The sequence below is a fragment of the Nylanderia fulva genome, unplaced genomic scaffold (genome assembly GCF_048542155.1).
Source record: "Nylanderia fulva isolate GAGA-0341 unplaced genomic scaffold, ASM4854215v1 Scaffold18, whole genome shotgun sequence".
NCBI classification, from domain to species: domain Eukaryota; kingdom Metazoa; phylum Arthropoda; class Insecta; order Hymenoptera; family Formicidae; genus Nylanderia; species Nylanderia fulva.
Window position 1 is genome coordinate 3,846,331 of NW_028190055.1, and position 17,366 is coordinate 3,863,696.

The 17,366-nt window shown below is 32.9% G+C and overlaps 2 protein-coding genes across 2 annotated transcripts; both read left to right on the forward strand.

Annotated features, from left to right (window-relative positions):
- Window positions 1–754: 754 nt before the first annotated feature.
- LOC114935627 (ribosomal protein S6 kinase beta-1) lies at window positions 755–7,362 on the forward strand. Its single transcript, XM_029308502.2, has 12 exons — window positions 755–1,114; window positions 1,239–1,273; window positions 1,391–1,583; window positions 2,096–2,179; window positions 2,490–2,623; window positions 2,701–2,763; window positions 2,915–3,043; window positions 3,122–3,212; window positions 3,309–3,425; window positions 3,643–3,882; window positions 4,099–4,280; window positions 4,419–7,362. Exons 1-12 carry the CDS (start codon window positions 1,025–1,027, stop codon window positions 4,474–4,476), a joined length of 1,416 nt encoding a protein of 471 aa, XP_029164335.1. The 5' UTR covers window positions 755–1,024; the 3' UTR covers window positions 4,477–7,362.
- Window positions 7,363–7,761: 399 nt separating this feature from the next.
- Window positions 7,762–16,610, forward strand: LOC114935580 (uncharacterized). Its single transcript, XM_029308445.2, has 9 exons — window positions 7,762–8,673; window positions 12,659–12,743; window positions 12,839–12,938; window positions 13,403–13,640; window positions 13,809–14,037; window positions 14,195–14,313; window positions 14,719–14,862; window positions 15,096–15,224; window positions 15,812–16,610. Exons 1-9 carry the CDS (start codon window positions 8,641–8,643, stop codon window positions 16,046–16,048), a joined length of 1,314 nt encoding a protein of 437 aa, XP_029164278.1. The 5' UTR covers window positions 7,762–8,640; the 3' UTR covers window positions 16,049–16,610.
- The last annotated feature ends 756 nt before the right edge of the window (window positions 16,611–17,366 follow it).

Consider the following 17,366-nt stretch of genomic DNA (forward strand, 5'->3'; position numbering starts at 1 on the left):
TAAATATAATTATATCTTTCTCTTGTTGAACAAATTGAAATATTTCGTAAGATAAAATTTGATATATATATATATATATTTTTAATCCTCGATCGAGGATTTCACAAAATTGCACAATTCGCTAGAATGCATATATAGATACTTTGCGTGAAGATCTTTATTCGAGCATATGACGTTTATATTCCAGGAATTCGACATATACAGGATATACATCTCCCGGAAACAAAGAGAGAGAGAGAGAGAGAGAGAGAGAGAGAGAGAGAGAGAGAGAGAGAGAGAGAGAGAAGAACAAAGCTGATTCACTGTCAAACAAAGAAGTATACGAAATAAATATCGACAATTAAGGCACTTTCCAGAATTGATATTCGGAAAAATTGTAATGAATTTTATTCTCCGTAGCATGTGATTAAATTATATATATTTAATTGAGAGATATAAAATAATTTACACGCAAGTACAGGTACGAAAGAGATATAAAAATCTTGATTTATCCTTATTGAAAAATATAAATTTGTGCAGCGTAGAAAATATTTGAACGAAACTATCGCCAGTTAGGAGTTTATTTATGCTGCCTTTTTTGAAGAAAAAATTCTTTTGTTATTTTTGTCAAGTAGCTTACAAGAGACATTCAAAAATTGGCGCGCCAATCGCGCGCGGAATCGTGGCGTGGGAGACGTGACGCGTGCCGTGATTGGTGGATCAGCCTACCTCCACTCCCGCGCCGAGATACCACGTGACGCACGACGCACCGTCCGAATCCGAGTCCGGCATTCCGCGAACGAGACCGAACCGAGCGGACGAGGGTACCTGGCATACCGTTCGTTCGTGGGCGCTCGTTAGCTTGTGCGTTAAGTACTCTCTTCTCGTGGAGCCGATTAATGCGCTCGGGTATCGCAATTGATACCTGGTAACAAACAAAGTTCGTGTGGACGCGAGATTGTCCGGTGGCTCTTGACACTTTTTATCTGTCCGCGGGCGCGAGTGAGTTTTTAACGAGCGCGTTACATTAATCGCGCTGAACACGATGTCGGCGATCTTCGACTTCGAGCTGCAGGACGCTGGGCTGCTGCACCGAGACGAGTCGGATGACGACGAGGTCATCGAGATCGGCCCGGTAAATGCGATTTTCCTTGTCTCGCTGTCCTGTTCCCCTATTCTCGATCCTTCCATCTTACGTTTTAGTATTGCGCGCACGTGAATGCTACTTTTAACGCCGCATCTGTTTTTTCCTTTCGCAGGAGGAGGGCGATGCCGATCCGAGTGAGATTGCAAAGTGAGTAGAACCGCGCGCGTGTGCCTGTTGTCTATTATTGTCGCGCGACCACGCGGTCGCCTGCGAATCCTAGAAGTATGGTGCATCGAGTATTGACGGCGATTTTTTTCTCCACAGTTCATCCGACAATTCTGACGTCGGAAGCGTGGAAGCGGTGTCGATATGCGAGCAAAATGTCAACCGCGAACGCGAGAAGGTCGGCCCGCAGGACTTCGAGTTGTGCAAAGTTATCGGGAAAGGCGGCTACGGCAAGGTTTTCCAAGTACGGAAAATAACAGGAAATGACAGCGGCACGATCTTTGCCATGAAGGTAACGAAATCTGTTTATGTTGTATTTTGTCCGTTGCTTCGGAATATCATGTTTCTCAAACGTGAACAGTGTGGGAGAAACATCTGCTCTTTTCGAGTAAATAATTGCAATTTTATTATCAGAAAGTTGAGATGTATATATTTTTTTTTAATTATTTTTTATTACTCTTATTACGTAATACTGTGCAAATATCACACAATTTTGCCATTTCATATTTTTCTTACTATATATTAACTTTGATATACATTTTATGGATATACATATTTATATGACATTTATAGGGCGTGCTTTACTAATTCTAACATATTTATTACAAATTTTACAAATTATTACGAAAGAAATTTAATTAGTTACTGCAGTTCTTTCTTTAGAATAATAGCTCATATTAATTTATATATGTACTTATATATGTGTGTGTGTAGACTTGTAAAATAAATAGCACATACACACATATTGTTTTATGTATAACTTTTCTTCAGTTATATAAAATATTTTTTATATTATTTCAACAGGTATTACGTAAAGCTTCAATTATAAGAAATCAGAAAGATACAGCTCATACTAAAGCTGAAAGAAATATTTTGGAGTCTGTAAAGGTTAGTTATTTCTATTTATTAAAAGATGCTCATAAATTAAAATGAGAGATTTTGACTGTAATAATAATTAATCTACCAATGTATATGTTTACGTTTATAATCTTTTAAATACTATAGAGTATAGAGAAATTATAGAATAAAAATCTTTAGAATTAAAAACTTTTATAATCTATAAATTATCTTTGAAATCTTTTTAGATTAATTAAGCATTAGCTTCTTTAACTTTTCTACATTTATTATTACATATTATACAAAATATTAATTCATATAACTAAGATTAATTCATATATTTTATGCTTGCATTTGGCAGCATCCTTTTATCGTAGATCTCAAGTATGCATTCCAAACTGGTGACAAATTATATCTGATATTGGAATATATGTGTGGGGGTGAACTATTTCGACAATTAGATGACGAAGGAGTTTTTATGGAAGATGCTGCTCGGTAAATAAATTGTAAAAAACATTTAAAAAATTGAATTTTACAAATATATATAGTATCGTCTTTTACTTGTTTTGCAGCTTTTATTTATGTGAAATTACATTGGCTTTGCAACATCTCCACCTACAAGGAATTATATACAGGTATCGTATATTTTTTTTTTTATAATTTGTGTTTATATACTTTAATGCAAAGCTAAAATATAATCAATATAAGTAGCAAAATGATTAATATATCAAACATTTTATTTAGACATAGAATTGAATTAATGATTCTTGTAATGAATAATTTTAGAGATTTAAAACCAGAAAATGTTTTATTGGATGCGGAAGGACATATTAAGTTAACTGATTTTGGATTGTGTAAAGAACATATACAGGAGGGTGCTGTAACTCATACATTTTGTGGTACCATTGAATACATGTAAGGATTATGGAATAACTAATAAATTTGATAAAATTGCAATTGTAATGTAAACTGATTATAATATTATTCTCTTAGGGCACCTGAAATCTTAACGAGAAATGGACATGGGAAAGCTGTGGATTGGTGGAGTTTGGGAACTTTAATGTATGACATGCTTACTGGACTTGTATGTATAGGTTACATTATATATAAGCATATATATAAAGTTAAAGAATACTGTGCATTTTATGTATTATCACATATTATTTTTATCATTTTTCAGCCACCATTTACCTCGGATAATAGAAAGAAAACTATTGACAAGATTCTTCGTGGTAAATTAATTCTTCCACCGTACCTAACACCTGATGCTAAGGATCTTCTTCGAAAATTATTAAAAGTTAGTATTCATAAATTAGTGATTAATTAGATTATTTTATTCATTTAATGTAAATTTAAAGCAAACAGTTTTGTCTTAAAAAAAGAAGTTATTTTGATAACAGATATAATTTTATAATATTTGCACATAGTGTAGATCTTTTATTAGGTAAAATATATACAAATTTTCTTATGATCTATAAATATATAAAACATTTATATATAATTGGCCTTTATAGAGACCAGTTGCACAAAGATTGGGATCTGGCTCATTGGACGGTGAACAGATAAAGGCGCACAAATTTTTCAAACATATCATTTGGGATGATGTTATATCTCGAAAATTGGAACCTCCTTTTAAACCAATATTGGCTAGTGAAGATGACGTATCGCAATTTGATAAAAAATTTACCGCTTCAGCACCAATAGATTCTCCAGTAGAATGCACTTTAAGCGAGTCTGCTAATAGAGTATTCCAGGTGAGTTTTCTTTGTTCTGAGCTATACTTAATATATGCTTAAATGTGTATGCACATATTCAATTATCCACACGAACCAGCCATGATTCAACTACTCGCAACTTACATATTTTTTTAGTTTGCAAATATCACAAGTGTGTTTAGGATGGTGCTTAGATCTTCCTACATCCTTCTTTTTACTTAGATTTTTGGTTGTATTATAATCAAACTTTTATAGGGATTCACATATGTAGCACCGAGCATATTGGAAGATGTCTATTCACAACAATCAAGATACTTAACTACTGTTTCGCAACCACGAGTTATAAAAGCCAGAAGTCCCCGTAAGGCAACTACGCGTGGTTTTTCACCTCGGACAACGCACCTCCATCTTCACAATACGCATTTGTCGAATCACAGGTTTGAATATACAAATTTTTAATTCTTACATAATATCTTTGTCTACTAATAAAATTGCATCTTTTCGATGTATACAATTTTATGTCAAGTTTATATAAAGTTATTTGAGTTCTAAATAATATGGACAATAATTTTTAGGCATGGTGGAGTCGGGCATAGCAATATGGAAGACACAGAGATGATTGAGATAGGCTAACCATTGCTATCAGACTAGTAGATAGCATTTTTGTCCAACTGCTGGATATTCATAATCCTCAGGGAGGGGTTTTATATAATTTAGAGGGAATAGTTAGGGAAATGGATACAATATCCATTATTACTTTTGGATATTCAGCAGTTACACATTTAGCTAATCTTTTTTTATATTTGTATATTTTTTTTTTTTAACAAAAATGTTAATGTAATAATTTAATGGCGACGCAGCAGTTATCTGGTAGCGCCCCGAAGTAGTTGCAATTTTATTGAATAGGTTTGAAAACAATTTGCAAGAAAGCGTATTGTGTTATGCAGTTATATAAAATGCAGATTATGTCTCTTAATTTTTTTTTTAAGTAGATTAATTTAAAAAATGCCTTTCAGGATTATTTATGCATCAGTTTTTATAAATATTACTATTAAATGCAGCAATCATGTTATAATTCATATAATATCGTAATTTATACTGTGGTTTAACTAAGATAAGCTTTTAAAAACTTGAAAATATTCAAGCATAATATGCTTGAGAAATGTAAGATGCTATATAATTATTAGATGCTATAAAGACTTAATCTTGATAATATTTTTACATCTGAAGATTTATATATAACAGCTATATGTTTCTCTATGATATAAACTTATTTTATATATTTACAACTACACTCTCAATTAACGATTTAACGTTACGGTTAACGTTAATTATTCTCTTAAATGAGAAAACTTTTGAGAAATGCTACCACAACCGCTCCGCCGCTCAAAGTTCGTTCCATATACCATATTGTCTGTTAGGAGAAAATATTTTCAGCAGTAATAACGTTTCCATGGCAATAAGAAATAGTTTGCCTAAATAATAATAACTATAAAGAAATGAAGTATATAAGGGTACAATGGAATTGCATTTACACAATGAAGAAAAGTTCCTATTGCAAATTTAATTACAATTTTTTGTATTCTCTAGGAAACAAACATTTTGTTAGTCATATATTCTAATGATCAATATTTTGGAATGAGGAAAACGTCATTCTCTGTAACTTTTTTATGAGGAAATTAATCATTAAAATATTAAACTTTTAATAATTAATACTTTAATATTACAAATATTAAAAGTTTATTAATTTCTTTCTATTAATTAAAAATTTATGTAAATATATAGAAATAAAGACAGAACAACATCAGTATAATTCTCTCATTTAAAAGTGAAGGAGAAGAAAAATATAAAACACATGGATGTAAATTTATATTTTATAACAAGTTTTTCTCAATGTAAAATATTGATGTTAGATGTGAAAAGTCAGAGTGTATGGTACAAGATGAGAACAAGTTACCATGGTAACAATGTTACTGCAAAACATTGACTTTCCATCCGAATGAGTATTTTATACTTGTTCTTGTGTTACGTACATTAATGTATACATATTTAAAATGTATATACATAATGATTTCACTTGCAGAACACAGTAGAAAAAATAGACATAAGCAAGAGTGATCGTAAAAGTTGCTCGTAAAAGCTCCGAAGTACCCAAGTGTTCAATAGGCCATGTGCTATTAGCCGGCAAATATATCTTTTAATTATTTATAATAAATAACCATAGTCGAGATGTAACATTGTCTGACATCTCTTTCTTCCTTTCGAATATTTTGTTCTCCACCTGGAAACATTGTCTCATTGATGAGTTGCATTTCGACTATGTCTACATAAATAAGCGCGTATAATATATACATTATAAAATCATGTTACCCTATAGCTGTATTATACTATGAGGGAAATGTGTATTCAGAGAGACAATGAAAATTTCAGTCGGTTCTCATGTACGTATTCGAAAAGACATGTATTTTCAATGTTAAATCGAGAATGTGCCTACAGAGTTGTCAAGACGCTATTTGAAGATATATATTACGCTCGATAGTGTTTACTGAAATTTATACTATACGTAAAAGAGATACCAATTACGTCCTAAGTTACCCACTGTCAGATTTTTGATAAATACCAAAACTGCTGTATAAACTACCTGTTACCTAAGATTCGCTTTAAATTAAAGCATGCCAGAAATCGTGTGAAAATCGCTACTCACTGCCTCGTACAACTTTGTACGCGTGTTGTTGCTTCCTCCCGGAATTCCCTAAGTAAAACGAGTCTTGTTTATGAAGTCAGGACATTCGTTGTATTGCGGAGAGAGACCGAGAGTGCGTCCAAATGAGAGAACTTTGTAGATAGATTCTCATAAACACGATTGACGTGCTCTCAAGGAAACTTTGGTGCTGATTATTTTGCTATAGGGGAGAAAAATTAGTCTTCTTTATTATTTTAATTATTATTATGTAGAACGTATAGAGATAAATTTCTTATATTTCACACGCTCACTTCTGATGCATTAGCTAAGAAATTAATGTTAATTATAATGTGTGTATGATTTTTTTACATGTAAGTGTCATTTTTGCGATGATATAGTTTCTCACACAAGAATGCCATTGTTTACGCGTTTTTGTTTATTTTCGCTGACGAATATTCAGTACAAAGGACGCAGACGGTATAACGAGAACTGACATTGTTAGAAATCGATTTGCCGATTCAGCCCTATACTCTATATTTCGATAGAAAAAAATAAGTAACTCAATTTATTAGTTCTATATATACTGCGTAAACGAACATGCATATTTATTTGCAATACGAAATATATTAGTTATATTTAAGAGCCGGAAAATATCATTGAAAATGATATGTAACGAAGTCTAGCCAGAATATAGGCAGAAAAGTGAATGGTTTATGCTTCCAATTAAGATTAAATGTAGACTCTCAAGATTAACTTATCACTGCTATGATTTGTAATCCTCTATAAATCGTATCTATAAATAAATATATAACGATTTGTGAGAGACATCCCTGTAACGCACATGTATATTTATTGTTTTACTTTTTAGTATTATTTATAATATAAGTCGCGAATATAAAATTATTATTGTAACATTCGATACATCTAACGAATTAATCATTCAGCCTGAAGAAATTTTTGGAAAATATATTCAACAATATATTCTTCAGCAAAAACTATTTTATAGTTTTAGATTTTTGCGGATCATATATTTTCTCCAATTGTTTCAATTTAAACTTACTTTGACAGTAGAAATTTGATATTTAAAATATATATGTACATATTAATTTTAATAATATATAAATTATTAAAAAAAATATTAATATATATATTATTAAAATATTAACATATATTATTAAGATAATATATATGTACAATTTTTCGAAAAATATTATGTTAGAAGTATATAAGTTAAGAAGAATTGCTTTATATAATTTATATAAATTTATCTGCGAAGCTGGATGAGAAGTTTTTCTGTGCGACTAAACGAGCGAAGTGAAGCGACTTTTTCTAGCTCTAACTATATATGTCTTACGTCGCTTTCATCGATGTTCTTTACGTCAACAGGTGTACATACGGGGGCGATGCTTAGGTAGTCGCCTACCACGCGAACTGCATATTAAGACGTGTTACATGTACATGCCGTATTTTCAGTCATCGACGTGACAGCATCGGTAGCGAATGACCGTCGAGATTCGCATTAAAAGACTTTCTGGAAATCTTGACCCGACCCAAGGATTTGCGACAATCTTTATGCGAACCAAAGATATTTGTTTATACCAGTGCCGACTCAACGCGTAGTTTCGAACGCAAGATGAATCATCGCAATAATTATCGAGAAACGATGTAACAAGCTGACGATTCAAGAGTGACGCGATTCTGTTGCGGTCTGCCAGATGATCGATCGACCGGATCGAGCGATGCGTCGCGTATCCTGTTGAAATTCAAAATATATCTGAGAAGTGTAATATTTCATCCACTGTTTGGACATTCCGATCATGAATAATTTCTTCGAAACCGACCGGCAAAAGACCTCGCGAGAGATTCAGCAAAGGAGAACCAGAGGAGAACTGAAGAGAGACATGATATTGTGGAGTAAATAATGCAGCGAAGAATCAACCAGAATGAAAGTTTGATAACTGAGATTTTGAAGTAAAAATTCATAAAGTTGGAAAAAAGAAAGTGTAGATTTTTATAAAATTAGGATTCTTTGTTGTGTCTACGTAATAAAAAGTACATGATAATGCTTGACACTTCGCTGGATCGATTCTCATCCGGCGTTTGATGACAATAGAATGAAAATGGTGCGGGCAACTCACACGACGAAGGTGAGGTCGGTTTACATGATCGTAATTTTTGCGAGAATAAAGCTATAAAAATGCAAATGTAAAGCTTATTTAAAACAAGTTTTTAATTATTTTTACTCGTTTTTCAATAAATTACACTCTTCAGAGTCTGTTCTCTTGTTCATGCGATACATTAATATTTGTTAATAGCAAAACTTGGAATTATTTTGAATTTGTTTTAATTTTGAGGTCCAAAAAATTTCTAAATTAAATGCGAAGAATTTATTTTGTAAAAATAGGCACATGAAACCTTGACATTTGTAGATATGCTAAAAAACAATGAATCCATTCTCCTCAGCGCGAAACAAAGTTTGCGTTCATAACAGAAATCGTGCGAAAGTAAACGCATTAAATTCATAGTATCATCATAGTCACGTCATAAAATTACTAATATGTTATAAAGCAAAATATTGTCTAGAATATATTTTTCTGTTCATTCTTCAGTGGAGGAGAAAAATAAAAATAGCAAACTTAGAAATAAAATGCATTTTACATTACGTTGCCGCATGTCGATGATTGATGTGTAATATTTTATTAACATTTTTTTAATAATAAAAATAATCAAGAAATGTGTCTTGTGTTTATGTTTATGATATGAAATAAAAAAATTTAAATATATATACATATTTTATTTACAATATCATAAACATCCAAAGACACATTTATTCCTTTATGATTATTTCATTTATCCCAAGAATTCTAAGAAAAATGATATGTTACGACTACAAAAAAGCGACAAGTCTTTAATATGCGCGCACGAATATGAAGATGTAAATTTATACCCCCTAAAATATGGTCCATTGTAAAGCTGCAGAAGGCTATCTTTATCCATGTCCTCCTCTGAAGACAATTTCGCCGACACACGTGGCCATGCATGTATAATAAAACCCCGATAAATAGAGAATTGAAAATTGCACTGAAAATGCAAACTAGGCAAACGAATATTAATAAAAAGAAGCGTTGTTTAATTAATAATTTCATAAAAAATTATTTTATTTCATAAAATTTTTAAAAATCTCCAAATATAATTAAAATGTGAAGAATTAACGCCTGTTTATTGACATTCGTTTGTGATCGTGCTCCTTCGCTTGGTCCGGATCCAGCTTCACATCTTGAACGAAAACAGTTCAAGAGTGTCTCGACTGTCATCTCTACGTTGCTGATTCAAGACACCGGCACCAAAACTAATCACCATTTTTGGTTCGCCGAGTGGCGCGGGAATGAAAGAGAGAGACAGAAAAGAGCGCGATTTATAGTTTTGGATCGTCGATTTTGGGAGGCGCCGCGACGCCCGTTTCCGGTTGAAAGAGTTGAATCGGAATTATATATTCCAATTCGCTTTTCTCTCGCGCGGTGCAACGACGTACATTAATACGTACGTGGCATCGCACGGAGATATATAACGTTCGCTCGCTCGTGGCTGAGTCGTGCTATTATTAGTCCTCGGTCATCGAAGAGGAACCTCTCTGCGTGCGCGAGCGAAGAGGCGACGACGACGACGACGAAGACGACGACAACGACGCACGTTCGACGCGGAAAAGTCGCCGTGAAAGAGCCTCGCCGCCGGGAAATTCGTCTCTCCGTGCGTGAACTTCTCGTTCCGCATTTCCGGTGCGCGAAAAAACAGCCATTTCCGCAGCATCCGCTCCGTCCTGGACCTTGGAAAGGATGATTCTCGCACGCTTTTCACTGTGAGTGCTTCTCCCACCATCTATCTCCGTTTCTTTGATGCTTTTCGTCCGAAGGCTGAAACACGCATAATTATATAGTCTAGTTTCATTCATTTTTTTAAATATTTTATTTTATATGTATAATATTTAATATAATATTATATATATAATATTTATATATTTTAATATATTTATTAATATTTTTATTATAATTAAATAATATTATTATATTATATGTATATAATATTTAATATTATATAATATTATATATATGTGCGGTCGAAAAGTTTGCTCCAAAATTGACGCCTTTCAATTGTCAACGAATAAACGTAGAAAGGTTGTTATGAAGATTAATTAAAGTTAAGTGTAGTCGAACCGATCTTCTCTGTCTCTCTTTCTAATCCCACGTTTAGGAGAGACAGAGAATCAATTGAGAACTCTGACTAATATGTTAGAGAAGAACTTGTGTCTATGATCAGTTTCGAAATATATGTATGTATGTGACGTCGAAAAAAATTTCACAATTCATCGAAATTGTTATCAATTTCCATATCTTTCGCTCATTATGCTTCACTTTGAGCGACATTCTCGCTATTTTTAGTTGTCAAACAATGTTACGCGTGTGACATTAATGATAACAAATTGTGCACGATATACTGTACTTCCTCTAATTTTATCCGAGATTTCTAAAATTACTTTATATTTCGATTTTTTAGAGAGAGAAATATCACAAGCAATTTTGCAAAAATTATATAGATATTGAATAATTTAATAATGCATCTCTTGGAATGAAGGATTCGCGGAATCAATTATGATATATTGATCCACACAGATAAAAAACTCACGTAAATCATGTAAATTGCATATAATGATGCACATTTTTAATCACGCTTAAAAAAAAGAGAAATAAAATTTAATTTATAAAAATTTAATAATTTTAAATATATTCTTCTTTTTAAAATTTTATTTCCGGTTCTTGAATTCTTTCCGCGTTTCCTTCAGAAATGATCTTAATTATTTCTCGTGAAATTTGCACATTTATGAAAAAGATATATGAAATGATTTATGTAAAATGTATAAAGAAACTTGAATGAGATAGGTATCATTTTGAAAAAAGATGATGCAAGAGGGACAGTGAAAGAGAGACAAGTTAATTCGAAATTACACGAGTTATTAACTTTTTCGGCTATATCTCCAATTAATGTTCCACAATACGAAACTGTCCATGAGAATAGATTAATGCGTACATTAAACCCACGCTTTTAACGCTATGTGTCCATGATGTGTATCGTTTATGACGTTTATCCCGCGTGCTTCGCGACTTGTTACCATAACGAGTCTCCGCACATTAAGCGCTCATTGCATTTATTGCAATGTGCATTATACAACGAGAAAACATACTTATGTGTGCGCTCTTTGCGGTAGATATTATATACATAGTGTGAATAATGCACATGCAATGTAATGTTTACAAATGTGAGAGGTGAATATGCCAAGATTTCGCTGAATTAGAAGCATTATTTCGAAATTTTCCATTTTGTAATCAAGACATTAGACTTGCCAATGAACAATAAAGACATTTATGACTAAATAGAAGAGGAAAGAATTGTGTTTAGGAAAGGGAACATTTTATTTTTGATAACAGAAAATATGTGCCGCAGAGTTTAATTTGGAAAAATCTTGAAAACGATATATTGAAGAATTTCATGTGCGTTTTTATAATATTGTAACTTTCTACAGTTTCTAAAAAATTTTTCAGAAATAATTTTTATTACTATTGAAGTATTTATTATATTGTAAAATCATGTTCTAATTATGTTACATATATATGTATTGAAACAATAAGATACAACATCCATTGATTGAAAAACATTACATTTCTATTTTAGTTTGACAAGTATATTAGTATGTCTAAAAAAAGATAATTAAAAATTATGTTTAAAATTATAAAAAATAAAATATATATCTATACATATATCTTAATATGCAATATTTATATAATTATGTACAATTTTATTATAAAATCAAAAGTAACATTTCTGCAGCATTCCTACTTTCCTGAATGAATCACCTTTCTTACGTTTTACATTTGCATAAGTAGCAACCGAGTCTGAAAAGTTAATATTAGCCTTCAATATGATACAACGACGCAATTATTTTCAATTATTGTCCCATTGCAACATTGTTCTACAGCGGAAGAAACATTTTTCTCGATCTCAGGCACAATCATTTTCGAAGACAGACATGAATTTCTTTTTTTTCTCTTTTATTACGCTGTGCATTTTTATTCTCTTTAGATGAGGGATGCGGTTTCGCAGAAAGGAAGTACTAACGCAGCTACTCCCAAGCCCAAACCATCCCTACAGATATATCGACCCCCAGGTTCGTGCTTTCTCGCTTTAAATGAACTAAACGTGAATCTAAATGTACTCATTGCACATGGACGTTAACGTTTGATTTCATGGTCGCTTTTATAGGTGGGAGAGCGGAAGGAACCACGGCGAACGTCACTAATCTCCGTTTAAACGTGCACGCCAAGGAATTCACTATGAAGCAGAACGATTCGCATCTTTCTAAGTGAGTGTCAACTATATTTACGTGTGAATTGTTCAGTTTTTTTGGCAGCTTACAGAAAATAAAATAAAATATCAGTATACGCTGGAATTTTTCTTTAGCTTATCATAAAATCAATCATTCGATTTGTTGCTTCGATATGTTGTTAAGCTATATAGTATACAATTCTAAACATTTCAATTAGCTAATATTTAGTAGCAGCAAATTAAACATTTTTTTATTAAGTTATAATTTATATTAATGACGCTAATTTTATATTAATTATACAAATAAAAAAATAATTTTGCAATGAAATAATTATATAATAATTTTTTGTCAATTTGTTTTATTATTACATTATTAAAAATACTAGCAATCATATATTAATATAAAATATTTTTGAATGAAATGATTGGACGAGAAGTCTACAGAATTTAAGATGGGATTCTGAATTTGGATCGATCTTGTAAATAATAATGAATGAACAGGTCTCGAATTAACGCATCCGAGCGATCCACGTATTATCTACAGCACAGCAAGTCGAGTGGTAATATACATCGATATCTCTATGCTCAACAACAGCAACTGCAGCATCCTTTGCAGCAGCACCATCAATTCTCATCTCGTCATTCTCACAATCAGAATAGCCATCACTCGACGACGAATTCCACATTACGTCAGTCTCATCCCTTGGACACGTCCGCGTCCAGCGGAAACATCTTACATGTAAGTAAAATACGAAAATTTAAATTATCATTTAAAATTCGCTTATTTTTTGGACAATTTTTATGATCCCTTAATTATTTTGAGGGTTATATACAATATAATATCTTTATTTTAATAGTTTTGAATATAAATTGTAATGAATTAAAACGTCATTTCTTATTCCATCAGACTACGAATAGAGTACACTTCAACGTAGATCAAAACGAAATCAGGACAAATTCCGTAAAACCAGGCAAGCTTACCAAGTCGCACACTTTTGTGTCCACTTATGGTCTAAAGCGTTCCAAGAGCTTGAATACGGACGTATTAGCTGTCAAGGCATTCAATATCGCGGATGCTTCCGAACTTGGAAAATTTCCTTCACCTATTCAAGATATACTCTTGCGAGCGATAGAAGGTAGGTAATGGAATCTATCAATTGTTGATAGAATACATAATAAAAATATCGGCAAATATATAAATCGACTGTGTGGAATTTTTAGTATTAAAAAGTGTTCAGCAATTAAAAATAATAATTTAACACAATTAATAATAATTGATCATTTTCTCGACAGATCCAAATCTTCTAAACGCGAGAACATTGATGGAACTAGTGCGACATATTCTGGAAAGAGCAGTGGCAAATCGCAAATATGCCGAACCGGCAGCTAAAGTTTGCATCACAATTATAGAGGTATACATCTCTTTCATTCTTTTTCCTTTATTGAAAAATTATTGATAGGTGAACATTAATTTGGCTATTAATATATATGCTCTTCTTTTCACAAGAAATAGAGATACGTAAAAATATTTCAAGAGTTAGAACTTTAGTTTACAATTTTTAATAACAGAAATAAATATTATTTTAAAAAATAATCATTGACGCACGATTAAATATTACCATTATTAGTATTTTTATTTTATTTTATTTTCTATTTTATTAAAAAAATTGCAAACAATCTTATTCTCTTTTTTCTTTTCTCCCTCTTTCAGTAGTATTTAATTTAAATAATAATCTTTTACAATTAATACAATTTATTTATATAATAAGAAATATAATATTTAATTTAAAGTACGTTTTACATATGCAATTGTACAGAAAGAAACGAAGGAAACCTTTTTGGAATCCTTGCTAAATACGTGTCAGCAATGGTATCAGGATCGCGCTAGATTACTATACGATGACATCATCTGTCATCGATTCTCAGCCTTTATGACGTTCCTTAACGAGATGTATTGCCAGGTAATAATTAATTGCACATTATTGTTTATTTACGCATTAAGTCTCCGTAAGAAACGTTTATCGATTCGTTAAGGAATTTATCGTTAACGACAGTCGTTTCGATCTAACGTGTATAATAATTTAACGCCATTTACTTCATATTTGTAAATCTTTTTTTTTTATCGCGTCGTTACGACAGCGGTAAGCACGTTCGATTGTGCCCGCATACATTGTGCATAATCGCATAATTGCAGCTAAAACGACGACAGTTACAACTGAAGACCCAACAAGAGGGCGTTCCTCCCGGACGCGTGCTCCTCACACTGCTTTGGAAATGTTGCCAGGATTGTCTGCTACCGCCCGTCATCAACTCGCTCGCCGAGGTAAGACCTTGAAATTAATCGGCTAATGTCACCAACTCACACCCAAAGTCAATGTTCTGCCGAAAGTGAAAAGACATTTCTCTAACTTGTCAGGCATACGATATATTTCTTCATTTTTTTCAATCCAAAAAAAAATTAATTTTGATCCTTTGATCATTTCCATCTCTTGCTGCAAGCTTTATTTTCATCCATGGAAATAATTATGTCTTGAGCCTTGAATTGATAAAAAATTCATCAGTCTTTGCTTGAGTTACAAAAATTTGAGTGGAAACATTTCTCTAACTTCAGGCACGATATATTTCTTCATTTCTTTCAATCCAAAAAAAAATTAATTTTGATCCTTTGATCATTTCCATCTCTTGCTGCAAGCTTTATTTTCATCCATAGAATTAATGACGATATGTCTTGGTTCTTGGATTGATGAAAAAATTCATCATCAGTCTTTGCTTGAGTTACAAATTTTAGTGGAAATGCAAAATTATATTTATCTTTCCATCTAACTCTCGAGTTCTCTTGAACGTTTGACACTTGAAAAAGTCATGACAATAGTGGGAGATTAATTGATATCTTTATCCTGGACGCCATAGACGAATTGCCTGTTCGTCATCCTCACGTGCATCGGCAAGGACCTGGACGCGGAGCTGCCCGCGCAGCTGCAGCAGCTGCTCGGCAGCGTCCGCGATGCCTTTTTAGCGGAGGAGACGACGACGCTGCCGCTTGTCAAACGGACGCTTCTACAGCTGATCGAACTCCACGCCGCGCACTGGCAGCTTCCGGCCCCGGCGGTGGTTTACTACTACCCTTCGAACTCGAACTCCAAGTGACCCGATACATATATTGCTCTCTCCGTCCACTCATTGTCAGATTTAGGGATGATTCTTCCACCTTCTTTTAAGATAAGTTCGAAAAAAAGAGAATATCCCAAGTAACAAACTGACGTCACTAAACGTCAAAATAACGTCAGATAATGACGTTTTAGATAAATTCGAAAAAAAAGAAAGGAAAATATCTCAAGCAGCAAACTGGCGTTATTAAACATCAAAATGACGTCATTACTTATCTCAAGAAGTTGGAACAACCGGCTCTAAATGATGAAAGGATACGGATGTACATATACATATCTTATGTTTTTTCTACGCTGGAGGGATCGAAATGTCTTTTTTTTCACGAAAATCGCGCTGAGCAAGCGTGTTTTATTACTTGTCGATGCGATATAAAGAAATGCACGAACGAAAGCACGATGTCGATTTATAAACGTTATTTTCTCTTTTTCGAAGAATCGCGAACGAGAGTTCGCGATGATCTCCTTTCTGCGAAACGGAAACTTTTGTTTTTGAGGATTCTGTATGCAGAATGATAATACGAATAAACGAGTTCTTTTGCATAGATCGAAGGATAAATTGTGATAATTAATTTTCAAGGATAAATGTGTGCGATCGAGAAGGAATTCCAGCAAAAGAGAAAAAAAAGAAAAACGCGTTATAATTTATTCAGATGATATTGCATCCGTCGATCCGCCAACAAAGTCGAGGAGTCGACTTTAGACTTGGACTCGCGAGAGAAGAGGGTGAAAGACCTCTGCACTTTTGAAACGACTGAACAAATACTTTTGATCTTCTTTTTTGCTGAAGATTCCTTCTACCGATTCGTGCCAAGGGCGAGAAAAGATCGACCAGTAGTCGAGAACATTAGACGCGATTTCTCTCCGGATTGAGTCATAATATGTCACCATCTTTTGTCTCTCTGACAACAGCATCGTTTAATTAAGCCACGTATAAACGAAAATGAAATCAGGGAACCGAAATATAAATCTACAATTTCGATATAAGAAACCACGAGCGCTCGCTCGCATGCGCTTAATTACGGTACTTATTAATTACGGATCATTATCCAAGACAATGCAATCATCTAGAAATCGTAAAGACGTCTCAAAGACATTCTAATGGTTTCAAGCGCGTTTTAGATATGTTAGAATTTTTTTAATTTCTGTAATCTCGTTTGGATATTCATCGAGATCAGACAATGTGTTTGTTGTATACATCGTTACACATATGCATATGAAATATGCAAATTATATAACAGAAAACTATGTTGCAAGATGAATTATACGTACATGTAACATATGTATCAATATATTACCCT